This window comes from Aspergillus fischeri, genomic scaffold (assembly GCF_000149645.3).
Source record: "Aspergillus fischeri NRRL 181 1099437636266 genomic scaffold, whole genome shotgun sequence".
Lineage (NCBI taxonomy): Eukaryota > Fungi > Ascomycota > Eurotiomycetes > Eurotiales > Aspergillaceae > Aspergillus > Aspergillus fischeri.
The window spans coordinates 2,747,493-2,766,535 of record NW_001509760.1 but is presented as its reverse complement, the minus strand read 5'-3'; the positions used below and the strand labels follow the sequence as shown (position 1 = coordinate 2,766,535).

At 49.9% G+C, this 19,043-nt stretch overlaps 8 protein-coding genes across 8 annotated transcripts, besides 3 other annotated features; 5 read left to right on the top strand and 3 right to left on the bottom strand.

Moving 5' to 3' along the window:
* Positions 1–410: 410 nt before the first annotated feature.
* On the top strand, positions 411–1,713 carry NFIA_056490 (TauD/TfdA dioxygenase family protein; the record flags this gene model as incomplete). Its single annotated transcript, XM_001258196.1, has 3 exons — positions 411–860; positions 921–1,481; positions 1,534–1,713. 3 exons carry the CDS (start codon positions 411–413, stop codon positions 1,711–1,713), a joined length of 1,191 nt encoding a protein of 396 aa, XP_001258197.1.
* A 418-nt stretch (positions 1,714–2,131) lies between these two features.
* Positions 2,132–5,094, top strand: NFIA_056480 (uncharacterized protein; the record flags this gene model as incomplete). Its single annotated transcript, XM_001258195.1, has 2 exons — positions 2,132–2,749; positions 2,809–5,094. 2 exons carry the CDS (start codon positions 2,132–2,134, stop codon positions 5,092–5,094), a joined length of 2,904 nt encoding a protein of 967 aa, XP_001258196.1.
* A 475-nt stretch (positions 5,095–5,569) lies between these two features.
* NFIA_056470 (GroES family chaperonin) lies at positions 5,570–6,079 on the bottom strand (the record flags this gene model as incomplete). The annotated part of the gene is made up of 3 exons (XM_001258194.1): positions 5,570–5,594; positions 5,659–5,717; positions 5,822–6,079. The coding sequence occupies 3 exons, from the start codon at positions 6,077–6,079 to the stop codon at positions 5,570–5,572; spliced, it is 342 nt and encodes a 113-aa protein (XP_001258195.1).
* Positions 6,080–6,753: 674 nt separating this feature from the next.
* Positions 6,754–7,886, bottom strand: fip1 (cleavage polyadenylation factor subunit FIP1; the record flags this gene model as incomplete). Its single annotated transcript, XM_001258193.1, has 3 exons — positions 6,754–7,558; positions 7,619–7,671; positions 7,725–7,886. 3 exons carry the CDS (start codon positions 7,884–7,886, stop codon positions 6,754–6,756), a joined length of 1,020 nt encoding a protein of 339 aa, XP_001258194.1.
* Positions 7,887–8,269: 383 nt separating this feature from the next.
* On the top strand, positions 8,270–9,493 carry NFIA_056450 (FAM50/XAP5 family protein; the record flags this gene model as incomplete). Its single annotated transcript, XM_001258192.1, has 3 exons — positions 8,270–8,508; positions 8,566–9,127; positions 9,179–9,493. 3 exons carry the CDS (start codon positions 8,270–8,272, stop codon positions 9,491–9,493), a joined length of 1,116 nt encoding a protein of 371 aa, XP_001258193.1.
* A 451-nt stretch (positions 9,494–9,944) lies between these two features.
* Positions 9,945–10,880, top strand: NFIA_056440 (uncharacterized protein; the record flags this gene model as incomplete). Its single annotated transcript, XM_001258191.1, has 1 exon — positions 9,945–10,880. The coding sequence occupies one exon, from the start codon at positions 9,945–9,947 to the stop codon at positions 10,878–10,880; it is 936 nt and encodes a 311-aa protein (XP_001258192.1).
* Positions 10,881–12,741: 1,861 nt separating this feature from the next.
* On the bottom strand, positions 12,742–14,263 carry aclA (putative ATP citrate lyase subunit (Acl); the record flags this gene model as incomplete). The annotated part of the gene is made up of 2 exons (XM_001258190.1): positions 12,742–13,761; positions 13,823–14,263. 2 exons carry the CDS (start codon positions 14,261–14,263, stop codon positions 12,742–12,744), a joined length of 1,461 nt encoding a protein of 486 aa, XP_001258191.1.
* Positions 14,264–16,110: 1,847 nt separating this feature from the next.
* Positions 16,111–16,178: a microsatellite.
* Positions 16,130–16,166: a microsatellite.
* Positions 16,130–16,178: a microsatellite.
* Positions 16,179–16,616: 438 nt separating this feature from the next.
* Positions 16,617–18,821, top strand: NFIA_056420 (putative ATP citrate lyase, subunit 1; the record flags this gene model as incomplete). The annotated part of the gene is made up of 5 exons (XM_001258189.1): positions 16,617–16,759; positions 16,815–16,931; positions 16,996–17,185; positions 17,241–18,336; positions 18,394–18,821. The coding sequence occupies 5 exons, from the start codon at positions 16,617–16,619 to the stop codon at positions 18,819–18,821; spliced, it is 1,974 nt and encodes a 657-aa protein (XP_001258190.1).
* Positions 18,822–19,043: the final 222 nt, after the last annotated feature.

Genomic DNA, 19,043 nt, shown 5'->3' with positions numbered 1-19,043 from the left:
TCAGATCTGACGGCTTCTTCGCGCCTTCGACCCTCGATTAAATGATGTGACGTGATGTCTGATCATGATGGCGATGTGACTTGATCAAATCCACTTCCTGGCTCTCAGTCTCGTTTCTGGGTATTCTAGTTGGGTGATTGTCCCCAGAGATGGCGCCATTTTCGCCAAACCGGACTCATGAATGATGCGTAATACTGGCACGCAATCCTTCGGGGTACCTCCCAGGTGCTCGTATATGTAAATACAGCTGGAAGACGGCAATATCCAGGTTCTTGGTCCATCAAGTCTTTTGTTTCCCCCTTAATCCTTCTTCTCCAGCACTTAATCTATCATATACCAGCCGCCTTCTAGCCCTAATCGCTACGAGCCTACGATATACTACAAGCACAAGATAAACTGAAGAATACACTATGGCACCATTGCTGGAGGAACCAGCGGCTACTCCTTACCTTGGTCACTTTACTGTTCCCAAGAAGGAGACTGCAGAGCACAACAAATTCTGGTACGAGCCAGGGCGCACAACAGTCAAGAGACATGACGATTACCCTTACGAGGACCTTCTGCCCTCGTTTCCTGATGTTCGGTGGGAAGCTATAGGGGAGGTTCCATACGAAGATAAAGGGCTTCGGGGAGACCCAAAATTCCGTCACTTGCTCCAAGATGCAACTGACGTCTTTGACTACACACCGCGAATTGGAACGGAAATACATGGAGTCAATCTGGCCAGGCTCAATGATGCCCAGAGGGATGACCTTGCACGCCTGATCGCCGTCCGTGGCGTGGTATTTTTCCGCAATCAGAAGGATTTTGATATTGACGCTCAACGGGAGTTGGGGAAATATTTCGGGACATTGCATAGAGTGAGTCTTGTCTCCCCCAGGTCGTCGTGAGGTCGTGACTGGTCTCTAACAGTGATTTAGCATGCCACTACTGCCGTACCAAAGAAGAAGGGGTTGGAAGACGTGCATGTTGTTTATACTGGGGACAACTCCTCCGACCAGCGAGCACTGTTTTCCCCTAGCTTCCTATGGCATTCCGACGTAACATATGAGGTTCAACCACCATCATACACATCATTGAAGGTCTTGACGGGTCCTCCTCGAGGCGGCGGTGGCGACACTCTCTGGTCGTCTCAATACGCGGCATACGACGCTCTCTCATCGCACATGCAGAACTACCTGAAGGGCTTGACTGCTCTTCATACAGCCAACATGCAGGCATCAGACTCACGAGCTCTTGGTCGAACCATTCGTCGTGAGCCGATCACCACAGAGCACCCTTTGATTCGCACGAATCCAGTTACTGGCTGGAACAGTCTGTTCTTCAATCCTGGCTTCGTAACCAAGATTGTGGGAATCCCGAAAACAGAGAGTGACGCCATCATAAGGTACCTCACCGAGGTTGTTGCCACCACGCAAGAGGCGCACGCTCGTTTCCAATGGGGTGAGAACGATGTGGCTCTGTGGGACAATCGAACAACAGTGAGTGACGCGCAGGTATTCTCCATCATGATTCCTTCTGACTTTCTGATAGAATCACTCCGCTTCTTATGGCTTTTCTCCCCACCGTCGTCATGCTGTTCGAGTCGCCTGCCACGCTGAACGCCCCTACTTCGACCCCGAGGGCAAATCGCAGGAGGAGGAATATAATGCTTACTATAACCTACCAGCCGTGAACAAGGACGGCTCGCGTCAATCCAACTACAACGATTGATCTTTGGGGCTGGTCCCTTCTCCTTATCCTTGGCGGCTGTGAGTTGAGAGAACTTATTGCACATACACTTCTCGACGACGGCACCAAGCAAACATAATGAACGCTTTATGATAGATAAGAAATGATAGTTACTTCTGAATATGTCTGTGAAGAGAGTGATCAAATGGATGTGTGCTTCTTCTCATCTAGGAAATGTTTTATGATATTGTCATGGTACTACAGCATTGAATAATATACACCAGTATATATTCTAATAGTGCTAGAGACGCTTCACTGATGTTCAGCTCTATCACTTGTAAAGTGCGAATAGACAGGACATCGGCTTACACACGTGTCTGAGGTGAAGAATCACAACGCCTACCCCAGTAGAAGACTGTTAGTCTCGTCATCCACAACCCACTCCACTGAATCATTCTCGATGTCAGCAAAACACGAACCATCTCTTCTCGAATATGCCAGATTCCACGGAATCGCTCATGACTATACAGCAATCGATCCCTGCCAGCAACTTGATCACTCCCTCAAACTGCCACCAGATGATCCTCCCGTGCCCGAAGACATGCTGAAATTGCTCGATAAATACCTCCTCCCCACACAAGAATCTGACGAGAAAGCCATCCGCGAAGAGAAGCTCAATGTGAGAAAAGAGGATATCCGGTTTCTCTCTGCAGTCCTTCGTGACATGAGAACCCATGCATTTGAACTCAACCTGGAAGATCATTTGACGGCCATTAACCGTCTCAACAAGCTCAAGCTGGAACCTCCCATCTTCAGTCTCGATTATGAGACGCACTCGGCACTTCCGCAAAGGCCGGTGCTCTACGATCTCGAGCAATTGCACCTGTCTCCTCTCGAGGAGGCTCCCGAGTATCGATTTGAGTCTTTGGCGAAGAAGGCAGATGAGTTTAGTGAAGAGGCCAGGAATGAGAAGCTCAACTGTAACAGAGAGTCTTTTGTGCTCGTACAAGATGCAATGAAACTTGGAAATGTGTCTTCGAATCATCTGGATAATATACTAGCACATGCCATCCAACCAGTGAGTATCTTGAAGAGCGTTGAGCAGCAGCACACTAATTTGATTCTCATCTCCTGCAGATAAACTCTGTCCGCTCGCTATCTCCTGCTCTTGTACCTTTGGACGTGGACGATTTGTCCTCCAGCAGTCCCTCGCCTGACCCAGAGCTTCAGATGCTACCCAGTCCTGCCTCGACCGAGATCCTGGAAACATCGAAGCCACATAACCACCCGTCCAAAGATCCTGATGCAAGGCACGGCCCTCCTTATGTCCTCGATCGCGTACGGCGGACTTCTAAGGGAGGTGCCGATGGCATGATGCAGATAGATCAGCACCTGTCAGCAGCTGAAGGACTGCAAATATGGGAACATGCAGCAACGGTAGGTCTAAATGAGCCTTGCGAATCCACTGCGTTTGCAGCCGAGAAGCGAAGAGGTCAAGGAAATTCACAAGATATACAGCTCCAGACGAACCTAATTATTCCGAAACTAGCCAACCAGGATGATCCCTCCCAGGATGAAGAACCAGCTTCACATTCCACCCTGTTAGCAGAACGAGAGGTGTCGGAGAAAGAACCTGAATGGCTGGTGACTGAAACTCCAGTCAAAGAGAATACAGCAGTAGTTCTACAGTCTCGATCTGTATCAATCTCCCCGTCCACAACCTGCTATTCTTCGCATACAAATGACGCAGCATTTGAAGCGTCCATTCAATGTTCTAATAAAGATCCAGAAGAGTCAGACGCTCATCACTCAGCCCCAGAGTTCCATTCCTCCAGTACTCAGGGACAGGCCAACAGGAAATCGTTCAGCAACATAACTGTTGAAGCAGGCATTGTATCAACGGATCATAATGTCCCAACACCATCAGTCCTTGGTTCCCAGATTGTCACAAAACAGGGACAATCAACCAGTAGGGCCCAGCAGAGCAATATACGCGCTTTTATGGTCGGCGATAGTGATTTGACTGCAACGAATCAGGCTCGGCTTCAGACCAATACTTCTGCCATCGTCCTCAATCAACATTTACAGCAGAGGAAGAGGAAGCGCCAGCTTACCAACGAGAGTTTCGTCGAAGCCTCGCAGTCTGAGCAACAGGAGCAGCAGAGGCAGCCGGGGAAACCATCATTTACAACTCTGGGTTCCTTGGCCGCCTTCATGGAGACAAGAGGGCGAAACGAGAAGCGGCATATGGTGACACAAAGCCCATACTTCCCAGGGGAAAAGTCTACCGACGTTTCCAAGCGACAAAGTGATGAAGTGAGCACCGAGAAGCCCCGAAGCTGCTCAAAAGCGCCAGACGAAAGCGACAACGGCCCGGATATACTACAGACAGCCACACAACTTCCTCGCTTTCAGCAGCAGACGGGAGAACAGCCGATCCTGTTCTTATCAACCACCCTTCTGAAGAGTCATCTTCGGCTTGTACGCTGTCTTGAAGGAATGGCAGGCCAGTTAGTAATCGTATATAGAGACTATAATCAAGAAAACCCTGGTAGTGAGCCTCGGGGAAAGCATACAACCTCTGGCATGAACAACAACCCCACTCGTCAAATTGAGGCCGATATAATAATCTCGCCGAGTACTGGTATCGTACTGACAACATCGCAGGCGACAACGCAACTATATCTGCCAGGCCACAAGTCCACTCACCCTGAGACGAACATCGAATGCATCAACTCACCACTTCGAGAACGCATCTTCCTTCTCGCTCCTCGATACGAACGAATCTACCTGTTCATATGCCATAGTGCATCTTCTCCCCAGAAGTCGCAAGGCAAACAATCGGGCCCAACAGCTGACAAGCGAGTGTTAGCGTCCATCGCCTCGTTGACTGCGTTTTGCAACTCGATGTCCGCCTATGCAACAATCAGCCCATTGCTAGTACCTTCCTGCACAGAAACCGTGGCGGGCTGGGTCCTTTCGCTTGCAAACAAGCACATTGCGCGACTTCCCGAGAATCCGACGCGGATTCCGCCCAGCACAAGCTTCACACCGATTAACTCGCCTCAGAAAAACCGATTGAGGCCGGAAATGATGATGAGAACAACCGTCTGGGAGCTGTTCCTCCGCCAGGCCGGATTGAACCCGTATGCTGCGCAACTGATTCTGGCGTTCCTCAGGCGAGAAGACGAAGAAGAGCGGACTTATATACGCTACACATCCCCTAAGGCTGCCAGTTCTAGCTCTGTGGAGGACGGAGGTACACAAGGCCTTGCTAGGTTTATCGAGATGGAGCCAGATCGAAGAAAGGAGGTCTTCGGTGAGCTAATAGGTGACAGGATGATGGGGCGAATCAACCATATTCTCGACAAAGACTGGCAATGTGACTGGGCCCTTAACTTTGACGTCGATGCGGAACTATGAGTTCACCTCTGTATATAAGCTGGCCCTAAGATAAGCCGGTCTGCTAAGGCAGAGAACAAGCCCCAACCTTTGTGGATCATTTGTGGAAGGAACCTAGAGTCAACATACTAGACATCGGCTTGAGAGGAGATTTATCATGTCTGATATTATTCGTTTTCATCACCCCGGAATCGGCGTGACTCATGACGATTGCTAGATTTAGAAATACATCCATAGTAGTACGCTGGAGAAGACAAGGTCGTTTCACGCTTTATAACAACGAATGCGCCGACAAAACCAGCTCAAAGAGAGACAGCATTAGCTGTGTCATATTTTAGACCTTGATGGTGAGAGATTTGAAATTACAAAGTTTTCGAGGTGTTGTTGGATGGAGCTCATGGTTTTTGCACGGTATATAATACACGGCCTCCGACTTGGGCGTTCTCAGCTCGAGATCGAGAGGGGAGAAAGACATAATGAAAGGGGAGTCGTTCCTTTATTCGTTGATCTTGGCGAGAATCCTATCGCAGAGGTCAGTACAATGTCATTGAGGAGCGGACTTGGCTATGCTGCAAGGGAACGTACTCAGAATCCCGGAAGAGGTGGTACTCCTCTTCACCGACCTTGACGGGGCTACCACCGAACTGTATCACAAGATCTGTCAGCCACTTCATCGACAGAAAAATCCAATGTCTGTTGCGCATCGGATCCGCGCGGAGATAAAGCATCCAAACCGGCCAGTACGTACCTGAGGAATGAGAACCTTGTCACCAGCGGTAACGCTCATGGGGATTCTCTGGCCATTACGGTCAACGGCACCGGGGCCGACGGCAAGGACCTTGGCCTCGTTCTGCTCCTTGACGCTGCTCTCGGGGAGGAAGATACCGGAGGCAGTCTTGGGCTCGGGCTTGATGCGCTGGACGAGGACACGGTCCAGGAGGGGAGCGAGGTTCTTGATGTTGCGGAGGACAGACTGATCGAGGGAAGAGATCACAGTTAGCGACATGTACCAATCAATGAGTCAGACAAACAAGATCAACACATAGTTGATAGCAGCAACTGACATGACGGAGGTAGTCCTGAGGTCCCGGGCTAGGTGGAAATACGTACCATTTTGTATGACGGTGTGATGAGAAGAGTGCGAGACTCGTAGACAGAGTTTAATTGAGCAGGGATGAAGAAATGTAACAAGTGCGAGGCGTGGACAGTACGAAAGAAAAGAAGATGTTCGGGCAGCTCGTCTGGGGGAAGAAGATCTGGACTCTCCGGGCCGCGAGAAATTTCCAGAATGCCAAGACCGGAGAGCTTCCATCAACACTGCCGAGGGTATCAAGTTGAATGCTTTTGCTTTTTCATCTTTTGCACGATATTCAATGAATTGGACTTATTTCTCTGTTTTGAGAAAGTGGGTTCATTGATCTAGTCTGGATTTGCATTGTTGAGTTTACAATGGATGTCTCAATGCAAGTCTGCACCTCAGTCGCCTGCGACATCTCCTTTTCCCCGAATTTCTAGCTGCGGATAGCTTAAGCTCATGGTCTTAAAGATCATGCGCATTGGTATGGTTATCACTGACTGTATACAAGTGAACGCCGCCAGATCCGGCCCATTATTCCGAGTACTACTGACCCAGCAAATCGAACATTACAACATGGTAATAGAAGACATAGATCCTTAGCTCTACCATCTTCTTCCTCGTCCCCGGCCGCCAAAACCACCCCTCTGATCGTAACCTCCAAATCCCATATGAGGCTGGCCACCACCTTGTCCTCCAAATCCCGATCCTTGCGACTGGCCGCCGAACCCAGGCTGGCCTTGCTGCTGCCCAGCGCCAGCACCACCCTGGCCTCCCATCATCGCCTGTGCATGTTGCATGAAGGACATTGGATCCATAGATGACGGATCCATGCCTTGCGACATCATACTTGCCAGCATGCCCTGCATCATATCAGGGGACATATCTGGAATTCCTGGCATACCGGGCATAGCTGGCGGCGCGCTGCCAGGAGGCGCAGCAGGACCCGGAGCTCCTGGCATTGGCGGAAGACCCATGGTCAAGAAATTCTGCATATCATCCAATTGCTTCTTCTGGTCTTGGACTTCTTTCCGTAGCTCTTGTTGTTTCAGAACGTAGCTTGCCCAGGTGAATTCGTCAAATCCGTAGTTGAAATAGTCGGAGATATCCGAACCAGGCCGTCTCCATGGTTTATCGTCCTCGGTTGGAAAGTCCGAGTCCATATCTGTGGACAGGATAGGCTTGCCCGTAGAGGGGTGAACAGGGTTCGCATTAACATCGATCGTCGACGCGTGCACGGGCGGGTATGCGGAGCCAGGCTTCTGAGGTGCGGTTTGTCTTGCGCTGGCAGGCGCCGGAGTGGCAGCTTCGAGTTTAGGCGTTACTGTAGGTGTGACTGATTTTGTCGATATATCTGCTGATGAAGGTCTTTGGGGCTCTGCTCGTAGGTTGGCATGACGAGGATGTGGTCTGTCTCGACGTTAGGTCAAATGCTCTTCAGCTGAGTTAGTGGAGGAATCCACAGCTTACACTTCCGGAGGCGGCGCATCTGGAGGAGCCTCAGTGATGATATTGAAGTCATCCTGAGAACAAAATTAGTCGATGCGAGAGATTGAACCGCGTGTTATGAGCAAACCTCGTCCTCTTCCACCTCTATTTCCTCCTCCTCCTGCTCCTCCCCTTCATTCGATCCTTGAGACTTTTCGTTCGATTGGTTTTGGGGAGCATCCTGAGCTTGGTTTACGGGTACTGCATCGGCAGGGTCGTAGAAATCGTCATCGTCATCTTCCATCATCATCTTGAACAGAAAGAGACAAAGTCGTGATTGAGAGAAGGGTAGAATGACGAAAGTCTCAGCCAGTTTACTGCGGAGATGGAATGGCAGGCCGGGTTTGGCATGTTTGCTCTTCAGCTTCTAGATGAGTTCTATATGACACCAACTACCTCTCTACTCAGTCATTGATACTTCAAGGTGCATTCTGATAATGACAATTCAATCATATATGTTTTCGACGACATTGGATTCTCACATCTTTGATTGAAATTCGAGATACCGTGGTCACGTGCCCATGTGTCTCCGCCAGTTGCTTCATAGTCACTCTCTCTACAACATCGGGATAGATGAGTTCTTGAATCTTTGAAACGACCCTGAGTGACACAGTCACCGATAATACATACATCATGCCTCCTTCCGAACAACAGAGCAGCAACTCAACGCCGCGCTTTACGAGCCAGACTACCTCCGCAGAAGATCTTCTCAAGTCGCAGACCGTCGGTCTAGTCCATCTTTCCGACTTTCGCAAGCGTCGCGCAGAGGTTCTAGAGCAAAAGGAACGAGAGGCACACGACAAGTCGCTGGGAAGATTTACATCCGGTAACTCAAGAAGTGCTACTCCTTCAACAGGCGATGTCACTGACAGGTGAGTTAAGGCGCAAGCTTCTTCTTTTCTCTTCCCTAACTGATCGCAATTACCTAGTAACTCGACCCCGCGTAGCGAGGGCCCTCCGAAGAAGAAGAAAAAGAAGCAACTCATGAAAAGCAAACTTTCTTTTGGTGACGATGAAGATAATGATACCGGTGACGAACCTGTGGCCACTCCCCGCGAAACGAGCGTCCCCCGATCTGCGTCGAGGACACCTGCGGACGACAGTTCTGCGCCGTCATCACGGCGCATCACACCCAACCCCAATGCACCACCTCCTCCGAAAGCGCTTACGAAGGCTGCACTGAAGGCAGAAGCAGAGGCGCGTGATGCCCTTCGCAGAGAATTTCTCGCTATGCAGGAGGCGGTCAAAAATACCGAGATACTCATTCCGTTCATCTTCTACGATGGCACCAATATACCTGCGGGGGCGGTCAAGATTAGGAAAGGCGACCCGGTATGGTTGTTTCTTGACCGTTGTCGCAAAGTCGGTGCCGAGTTAGGCGTCGCCGGTGCTAGCGGAGCAGCAAAGGGAAGGAAAGACAATCGCCGGGAATGGGCCAGAATTAGTGTCGATGACCTTATGCTGGTCAGAGGAGAAATAATCGTTCCACATGTAAGTCGCACCCGCCTTTTGCTCGTTGTCATGTGCTGATTGACACTCTAGCACTACGAATTCTACTATTTTATAGCCAATCAAGTACCCAGCTTCTCAAGTGCGGGTGGGCTATTGTTCGACTACTCCAACAAGCCTCCTCCAGCAGCTTCTAGTGATAATTCACTGTCACGGCCTGATAATGACCACTTAGAAGGTGCGGACAAAGATGCGACGTTGACGAAAGTGGTCGACAGACGGTGGTATGAACGAAACAAGCACATCTTTCCAGCGAGCTTGTGGCGGGAGTACGAGCCGGGGCCCGAGTTTGAAGAGAAAATGCGCACCACGCGGCGAGACGCTGAAGGAAACACCTTTTTCTTCTGAGCTGGCGGTTCTTGACTGTATAGAAGAATGAGAGCCGTTGTGAGCTGAGAGAGCTATGAAACAGTGAGAGGAAAACATATGTATATTCTTTAGATACCCAAACAGCCAACCTGGTTTATTATATCACTAAAGCACATTCGTTTAAGTGAATATTGATAGGTATTGCTGCGAGTATCTTTGTCGTCGACAATCTGCTGCAATCTGCAGATGGTACTGGTAATCTGAACTTGTGACCTACGCGTATTCAAGCCTTTGAATCCTTTCATCCACCAACTACAAGCTTCGACACTTCGACTATTATTGAACACAACCGATACTTCAGTCATGGACTTCTATCTTCGATGCAATGCTTTAAAATGTCGCTCCCAGTTGAAGGAGCAAGCAGTCGTCACCACCTGTTCGTAAGTCGTCCGTTCTGCTATCCTTCAATTGGTTTTGATTAGTGAAGACAATGGATATTAAACTGCTTAGGCACATATTTTGTCTTCCCTGCGCAGATACTCTCGGTCTCTCACGTCCCACCCATGGCGAACGTCGCTGTCCAGCTTGCCAAACCGTCCTCGTGAATCCGGACGACGCCGCGTCAACCGTTCTCAATCCCTCTGAAGACTATAAAACCAGCGTACTGAGTGGGCTAGATCCGAACACAATCATGGAATGCGCCAGCCGAGCATTAGTATTCTGGGCTTATCAGGCCACGCAGGAGATGTGCGTATTGCTCAGCTTTCCCATCGACTTCTGCCTCAATTTCCTCACAGGGGACAGATTCTACCAAGAGTATCTCGGAAAGTCACTTACGGAGAAATACTCAACGCTGAGTACACACATGGACAGGGTGATTCATAGTGCAAATACGGAGATATCAGCTCTTCAAGCTAAATTGAACGGTTCGTCATCATCAGCAGACCCTCGAGGGAGGACAGGACCTGTTGACTCGAAAATAGACATGCAAGCAACAGAAGAGCAGCTTCGCAAGAAGAACCAGGAGCTTGTCAATCTCTACCGAGAGAAGTGCAAGAAGTTCGCTCAGATCACCAATCTGTACAACCTTCTCAAGTCTCGTGCTATGAGGTCGCAAATGAAGACCGCTGCGTCGGACACTGTCTCGCAAACTTTGAATTCACTCGGCAACTCTGGAAACGCGCCCTCGGTATCAGGTTTGAGCAGACCAATGGGAGTATCGCAGCCGCCACAGACTCCGGCGTCTCATCAAGGCAATCCGCATCCTGTCAACCTGGAAGGGGTGGAACAGCTACATCGGCATCAGCGGAGCGGAACTGGGAGCTCGAAAGGCACGAAGCAAAAGGTTGACGCCGCGGTGATGCCACCACCCACTGTGCCAGTGAACTTGAGAAACCGTATGCTCCTCTTCATCTATTTCCAGTGATCAAGATATTCTGATAGGTTCAAAGGAAGTATCCCCAATGCAACTCCACAACAACGAACTCGCCTCCCAGGCCCTGTACGTCCGTCGACTGGCGTGTCAAGCTTACCGCAGGACAGTGTCATGTTCGAGCGATTTCATGACAACAATATCCCGGGTCAGTACTTAAACAGTGGCAACACCTCGCTGAATCGAGATAGTCTGGGTTTCCAGAGGCATGGTCCTGGTACGGCAAATGGACCGGGAAACGGCTCTTCTGTTTCGAGGTCTTCGTTTTTTCAGAACACCATTATATGACCTGCTTTCATAACTCGCGTTCGCCCATCCGCATATCAATCGGTGTATTTCTTCCTTTGACGGGTATTGGCTCCTTCCGGCGCGGTGATCATATATATAGCGAGCCAGAGGTATAAACTTGTCAGGTGCTGATGCTGCTCTTGGCAGATAGATATCGACTAAGGGTGCAAGAAATCCGAGTATATAGATATTCCTCGCGCATCAATTTTACCCTTTTTCACCACTGGTCCCGATTCAGAGTGAACTCAGGAATATCCGGGCTTTGTTGTGTATATTTCACGCCAAGAACGGTAACTGGTTATATATCTCCAGCTTTCCACGTACAACCCTAATTTTCAGGGCATGTTTAAGACAGGCATCAAAACAATCGATGCCTCATAAGAATCAAGCATTTAGCTTATGATCTCAGCTCAAGCCACTGGGACGGTTCTGTTAATGTTAGCTAAAGCTTTTGTCAGCGAATCCACGCTAGGACGTTCATGGGTTTTGTCTTCCTTTCGCCCGACGAACTTGGCTACGGATAGTTCCCGCTCTGCAATCACCACCATTTCGATCCAACGCTTGATTGTAAGTCTTGTAGATTCGTTCTGGGATTCCTCGTGGCTTCATCGACGCAGCCCAGTAGATCAAATCAATCCTTCTATTGCATGAAGCCCTGAGCATCATTAGCCTACGATGATGGTCTATGCCAACCTGACTTTTGACAGTAAACAAGCTTACAAGCCTATGTACCCTGAACTTCCACACCATGGATATACCAGAGCCAAACACCACAGAACCTCAATTGCAAAACAGTAAACCATGAGATCTCATCATTCTTGGATCTCATCCCATCACGCTAGATCTTCACTGCAAAGGCCCGTCCCGTAGCCACTCCGACGAGGCCGACCCATCCACCTCGGGCGTGCGGAAGCGGGAAGCTGAGCTCGTCCAGATGGAAAAGGATTTCCCAATTACCACAACCCCCCCAATCTAAATGCAGGGCAGGGAAGCTCCTGTGGAGAATGACTTTAATTTAGTTCCCAGATCTGATGCGTCTGTTTAAGCTTATATTGTCCCCCTGTCTTGTGTTTGAACTTGTAAGGTGTAACTGTTGGTACTGTTACGGTTTGTATGTATGGTGATGGTATCACGTGATTGTTTTCTATTCCTTTCACTTTGGCCCATTGTGTTCATACGTCTGCAGGTCATGATTGCCCAATTTTAGTTGCCACTACTTATCTTCTTGGATCAAGGTAATCACTTTTACAGCAAATGTATCATTGACGATCGTTATCATTGGATTAATTTGACTATCACTGCGCAGACCCATGCCTCGCAATCAACCAAGAATATAGTCTAAGAGAAACAGCTGACTCCAGCACAAATGGATATCCCCTTCTCTTCTTCAACCTGTCAGTGCAGTGTCATGTGTCGTACTGCTTGTATGTCCAGTCCTCGCTAGATAAGTAAGGAAAAAAGTTCCGTATCATGCCATGCGTTCAGAACACAAAAAGGAAAACAAAATGTAAGTAAGAAGTCGGAGAATTTAAATGAATCAAAGCAAAGCAAATTTCTTTCCCATTTTTTAAGCAGAACCGAACTCCTTGATATCGGTCTTCTTGCCCAGCAGAGCAAGAGGGACAATACCACTGACGTGCATGTCAGGACCGTACACGTGCATCTTAAGACCCAGCTCCTCACCAACAGCCTTGATGTTCTTGAGACCCTCCTGGTAGTTGGGACCAGCACGACGAACCCAGATTTGGACGTTGTGCTCGTTGAGAACAGGAGCGACCTCGCGGATCGCACGGATGACACCCTTGAACGTCGAGGCCACGTTGGTGAAGTTGGCGATACCACCACCGATAAAGAGAACCTTGCCGTCAGGGTGCATAGGTGCGCGCAGCATCAGGTCCAGAACGGTCTTGGCGTAGTTGTAGGTCTGAGTCTCGGTGGGAGCACCGGAATACTCACCGTAGTTGGCGAGCTCGCTGACGAAACCAGCGGAGGCAATGGCATCGGCGTACACGACGGAGGCACCACCACCAGCGACCAGAGTCCAGATACGGCCATTGGCGTTGAGCACAGTCAGCTTGAGAGAAGCACCGGTCTTGGCATCCATGTCGGAAATGAACTTCTCCTCCTTGCTCAGCTCACGACCGAAGGGAGCGGGGAACTCCATTGGCGGGCCAGCATCAATGTTGACCTTGCCGTCAGCCTGGGGAACGGTGGCCAGGCCAAGGTTGACAGGGCTGCGGGCAATAGCCCACTTGGTACCGCACTCGAACTCAGCTGTCTGGTCAAGCTTAGCGGCAAGGTCAAGGAAGTGCACCTCCGCGGAGGTACCCTCAGCGTTGGGAATGACAACCAGAGGGTTGATCTCAAGGTAGGTGAACTGGCAGTCGACATAGACGGCGTAGAGACGGGAGATGAAGTCAACCAGGACATTGTGGACGCCCTTGGGCACCTTGCTCAAGAGAGCAGCAGCAATCTCCTCGTTGGAGGGGTAGTTGTTCAGGTTCACGGGGATAAGAAGCTTCTCGGCCTTGGCATCAACATCGCCAACGTCCACACCACCCTCGTGTGTAAAGAGGATCCAGTCACCCTAGAAAGGTTCATTAGTCTTCCGGATCGTCGCCAATTTGAGAATCGGCAGAGTCGCTTACCTCTCGCACGGAGTTGATGTTGATGTAGTACTCAGTCTCCTGAGGGTGGGGAACAAAAGGCTCAACCAGGAACTGGCGAAGAACACCGGTGACAGTCTCGACCTTGATCTCCTTGCCAGCACGGGCCTCAATCCACTCTCTGGCCTCGGGCCAAGTCTTGTTCAGAGCGAGCAAACCGCTCTTACCCCGTCTCTTAATCAATTGATCTGGCTTAGCGACGAACTTGGCGCCGGGAGTCAGCAGCCAAGGGTAGACAACCTCCGTCTGGTCCAAGACATCCTTCACAGCGGCGTCTTCGGGAAAGTAGATGGAGGCAAGTCTGGGAGGAGGGTTGTGGGTGGAGGAAGGAGGGAGAGGAGTCGGCTTGATGACAGGAGCCCGGGTGAGGTGGTAGTTGAGGATGGCCTTGCCATCAGCTTCAAGAATCGACTTGGCGGACATGACGATAGAAATGGAGGATTAAAGAGGAGGACAAATAGAGAAGAAGGTCCTGACGATAGAGGAGAGGTTGTATGTAGAGAAGGGGAAGAGAGCCCGGATCAAGAGAACGATATAACAGAGAGATGGAGAGAAGGAGGGATAGGTCGGCAACCAATTCACCCTGCAAGAAGTGATTTGTTGGAATTGAAGTGGGAGAGAAGGAGGGAGAAGATGAAGGTGGATGGATGGAATGAAGAAGAGAGGAGAAAGAGGAGGGGATTCAGTGACCACGGACGATTGACCTGAGTCCTCCGAAATAAAATAATTGAACAGTCAAGCAAATGCCCGGAGGACTTTTGGGGGGAAAACAGAAGTAATTTTTTGGGGGGATGAGCTGATCCAAAATTACAGAGAGTCAGGTACGGTATTGAGGCCGAACTCGGAAATGACCAGATTTGGAGAGGGACCAGACTCAGAGATACAGAGTACGATACAGCATAGGCTTCGTAGCAGGCTTAAACGCCCCGAGTTGTTGAGATTTAGTGGGGAAGAAGCATGGTGGGTCCTGCTAATCTCTTGCACTAAAAAGGACACTAACAGCCAAAACGAAGTTCCAGGTGTCATCCCAAATTTAGCTCCCACCCTCTCCAGGCGGTTTAGAGCTTCCGTTGGGGATACTCGGTAAGGGTATTTAGTGGCAGGACACACCCTACGCTGTAGCCTCAATACTGAATTCCAGCCAAAGGAGGGATCAGACACCGGACGGCAACTCTCGGGTCATTTGTCGCTGCGTGTCGTTCTTTTGTTGGATTATGCACAGCTACCGAATATTTCAAATTTCGAGTTTGTTGATAGAGCGTCGGCGAATTGCTGTGTGAGAGCCGGAGTCACTCCCCGAGACTGTCTCGATGTCAATCATGCCATCAATCGCCTATCAGATCGTTGACAGGATCCATTCACACATGGAGTACTCCGTACATACCTTGGTATGGTACAGGTGTCAGTTATCTATTTACCATGTAGACTTACCAGCAAGGCACATGCAGACAATCCCCTCTGAAAGCTATAATCCAGATACTGAATATCACTGTACTACATACCCAGATCGGCAGTCCATGATGACAACCCTGATCTTTCGGTGAGCAGATCATTAGCGTCCGGCGGTGGGAGTCTTAGGGTGGAGGGGCTCTCCTGTTTGCTGGGTCCGAATTAGTCCAAGAGGATCCACCGCTTAGCCCCAACCAAGCTAAGGTACGGACTACGGAGTACTTTGGTCTGCTCTGCAACGTTCTTTTGCCTGTTCGATATCCAGGTACAGAATCTACCGAGTACTCCGCAGTCCGGCTCCATCTTGTTAGGCATACACGATTCTTGCTTGACTCCTGAGATGAGGGATATTACTCCGTACACGCATGACCATGACTGAAAAGGAGAAAGAGTTTCTAACAGGTTCATTCATCGGAGGAAATCGTAAAGAAATTCGCTGTTGAGATAGACAGGTGCTCCGTAGTAACTTATCAAACCAACTCCATATACGTATGTTGTCAAGCAACTCCGCACTTTACGATACACGGTATCTTCTATGTATTCATCACCTTGCGTCTTGTTGAGGGTGTCTAGAATTACTTGCCCCTCCAGAATCTGCAGATACAATTCTTGAAAATTGATCGATTATTTTGGGCTCAGTTGCTAGGTAGCAAGCAACGCAATTCCACTCCCAAGTTCCCAACTGGTCCAGCCTTCGACCCCATCAAGGAACCACCGAGAGCAGCTTTGTCGCGGTATTGTACCGATACGGTATCGTCCGGAAAAGTAAGCTCCCCCTCAGCTCCCCGATATCGTTGAACTCCCCTCGTCAGATAATTCAGTTATTTTATTTTAATCAGTTATTATTATTATTATTATTATTTTATTTTATTTTATTTAATTTTTTTTTTCTTTTTTACAACAGTCCGGTCCTTTATTTTTTGATCCCGTCTTTTTTTCATCTTCAGAATAAACCACCCCCCATAATCCCCTTGGATCCCAATCCTCCCATCTCCTGGCTCTGCTTCATCATTCTCCTCATCCCCCTCTTCCTCACCTGTGCATCTTCTCATCCTTTGTAGCTCTTGTTCTCTCCGAGTTGCATTTGACCGACGAAGCGACTCCTTCCTTCTATCTCTTCTTGTATCTACCTACTTAATAATACCTTCCGTCCTTTTGAAAGCCGATCTCAAAAAGCTCTGTTGACGGGTATGTCGCCATTCCAGGCTTCCTTGAACGAGCTCGAAAGCGTCATCTCCGTGCTTTTCTGAGCTCCCTGCATTGCACCCCGCTGCCCTATCCTGACCAGTACTGATCAATTCCTTGAGAAACAGAGTACTCAGCCATCATGCCCTCATCTGCTCCTCTCGCCGGCACCGCCAATGGCACTCTCAACGCCAATGACAACATCACTCGCTTCGAGCCTCCCAGCCGAGTGCTCTCTCCTCTTACTCACACTCTCTTCCACAACAAGACGAGATGCTTCGTATAGTAAGTGTTGCCTGGCTGCAAACAGGGTCAATGGCCGGGCTGATGGTTATCACAGCGGTATGCAGCCCAGAGCCGTGCAAGGCATGCTCGACTTCGACTTCATTTGCAAGCGTAGCACACCTTCGGTTGCTGGTATCATCTACACTTTTGGTGGCCAGTTCGTTAGCAAGATGTATGAAGATCCCCTTCATCTGCTGCAGTATTTCCATCAACAGCTGCTGACTATGGAATCGTAGGTACTGGGGTACTAGCGAGACTCTCCTTCCTGTCTACCAGGATGCGGCCAAGGCCATGGCCAAGCACCCTGACGTTGACACCGTTGTGAACTTCGCCTCCTCCCGTTCCGTCTACAGCTCCACCATGGAGTTGATGAACTACCCCCAAATCAAGTCCATCGCCATCATCGCCGAGGGTGTCCCCGAGAGAGTATGTCTTGCTTACATTTACCCGCATGGAGTAAAGAAGTTAACGATGGGAACAGCGTGCTCGTGAGATCATGGTTATTGCCAAGGAGAAGGGTATCACCATTATTGGTCCTGCTACCGTTGGTGGTATTAAGCCTGGTGCTTTCAAGATCGGTAACACCGGTGGTATGATGGACAACATTGTTGCTTCCAAGCTCTACCGCAAGGGTTCCGTCGGCTACGTTTCCAAGTCCGGTGGTATGTCCAACGAATTGAACAACATCATCTCTCAGACCACCGATGGTGTCCACGAGGGTATCGCCATTGGTGGTGACCGCTACCCCGGTACCACTTTCATCGACCACCTCCTGCGTTACCAGGCCGATCCTGATTGCAAGATCCTCCTCTTGCTCGGTGAGGTCGGTGGTGTTGAGGAGTACCGTGTCATTGAAGCTGTGAAGAACGGCACCATTACTAAGCCTCTCGTCGCCTGGGCCATCGGTACCTGCGCCAGCATGTTCAAGACTGAGGTTCAGTTCGGTCACGCTGGTGCCTCGGCTAACTCCCAGCTTGAGACCGCTGTGTACAAGAACAAGGCCATGAGGGAGGCCGGTATCCACGTTCCCGACACGTTCGAGGAGCTTCCTCAGCTCCTCAAGCAGGTGTACGAGGATCAGGTCAAGAAGGGTGTCATCAAGCCCCAGCCCGAACCTCAAGTCCCCAAGATCCCCATTGACTACTCCTGGGCCCAGGAGTTGGGTCTCATCCGTAAGCCCGCTGCCTTCATTTCCACTATCACCGACGACCGTGGCCAGGAGCTCCTGTACGCCGGAATGCCCATCTCCGACGTTTTCAGAGAGGACATTGGCATTGGTGGTGTCATGTCCCTTCTGTGGTTCCGTCGCCGTTTGCCTCGCTATGCTAGCAAGTTCTTGGAGATGGTTCTTATGCTCACTGCTGACCACGGTCCGGCCGTGTCTGGTGCTATGAACACCATTATCACTACCCGTGCCGGCAAGGATCTGATCAGCGCCCTGGTCTCTGGTCTCCTGACCATCGGATCTCGCTTTGGTGGTGCTCTTGACGGTGCTGCTGAGGAGTTTACCAAGGCCTTCGACAAGGGCATGAGTCCCCGTGACTTTGTTGACACTATGAGAAAGGAGAACAAGCTGAGTAAGTGACATTTATGAATAACGAACATCTGTCGAGCAAATGCTAACATTTGCATAGTCCCTGGTATTGGCCACAGAGTCAAGTCCCGGAACAACCCTGATCTGCGTGTCGAGTTGGTCAAGGAGTTCGCCAAGAAGCACTTCCCCAGCACCAAGCTTCTCGACTATGCCATCGCTGTCGAGACCGTCACCACCTCTAAGAAGGACAACCTCATTCTGAACGTCGATGGTTGCATTGCTGTCTGCTTCGTTGACCTGATGCGCAACTGCGGTGCTTTCTCGCCCGAGGAAGTTGAGGACTACATGAAGATGGGAGTTCTCAACGGTCTCTTTGTCCTTGGCCGCAGCATTGGTCTCATTGCTCACTACCTCGACCAGAAGAGACTGCGCACTGGTCTCTACAGACACCCTTGGGATGACATCACCTACCTGCTCCCCACTCTGCAGAAGGGTGGTGCCGAGGGTCGTGTTGAGGTTAACATTTAAGCGTTCTATTATCTCTTTTAATATTTCCTCCTTTCCCTTTTTCTCTTGTCATTGCCGAACAGACCCGTGGCAGCCCACTGGATGATTCTGCGGAATTTGCGGTTTGACTCATAAAATCCGTCACGTCGACGCTGGAGTTATGATGGCCTGTATTTTGCATTTGGTTCTGATTCTTCTCGAGTTTCACTATACTTTTTCGACATTACATTGTGTATTGCGCAT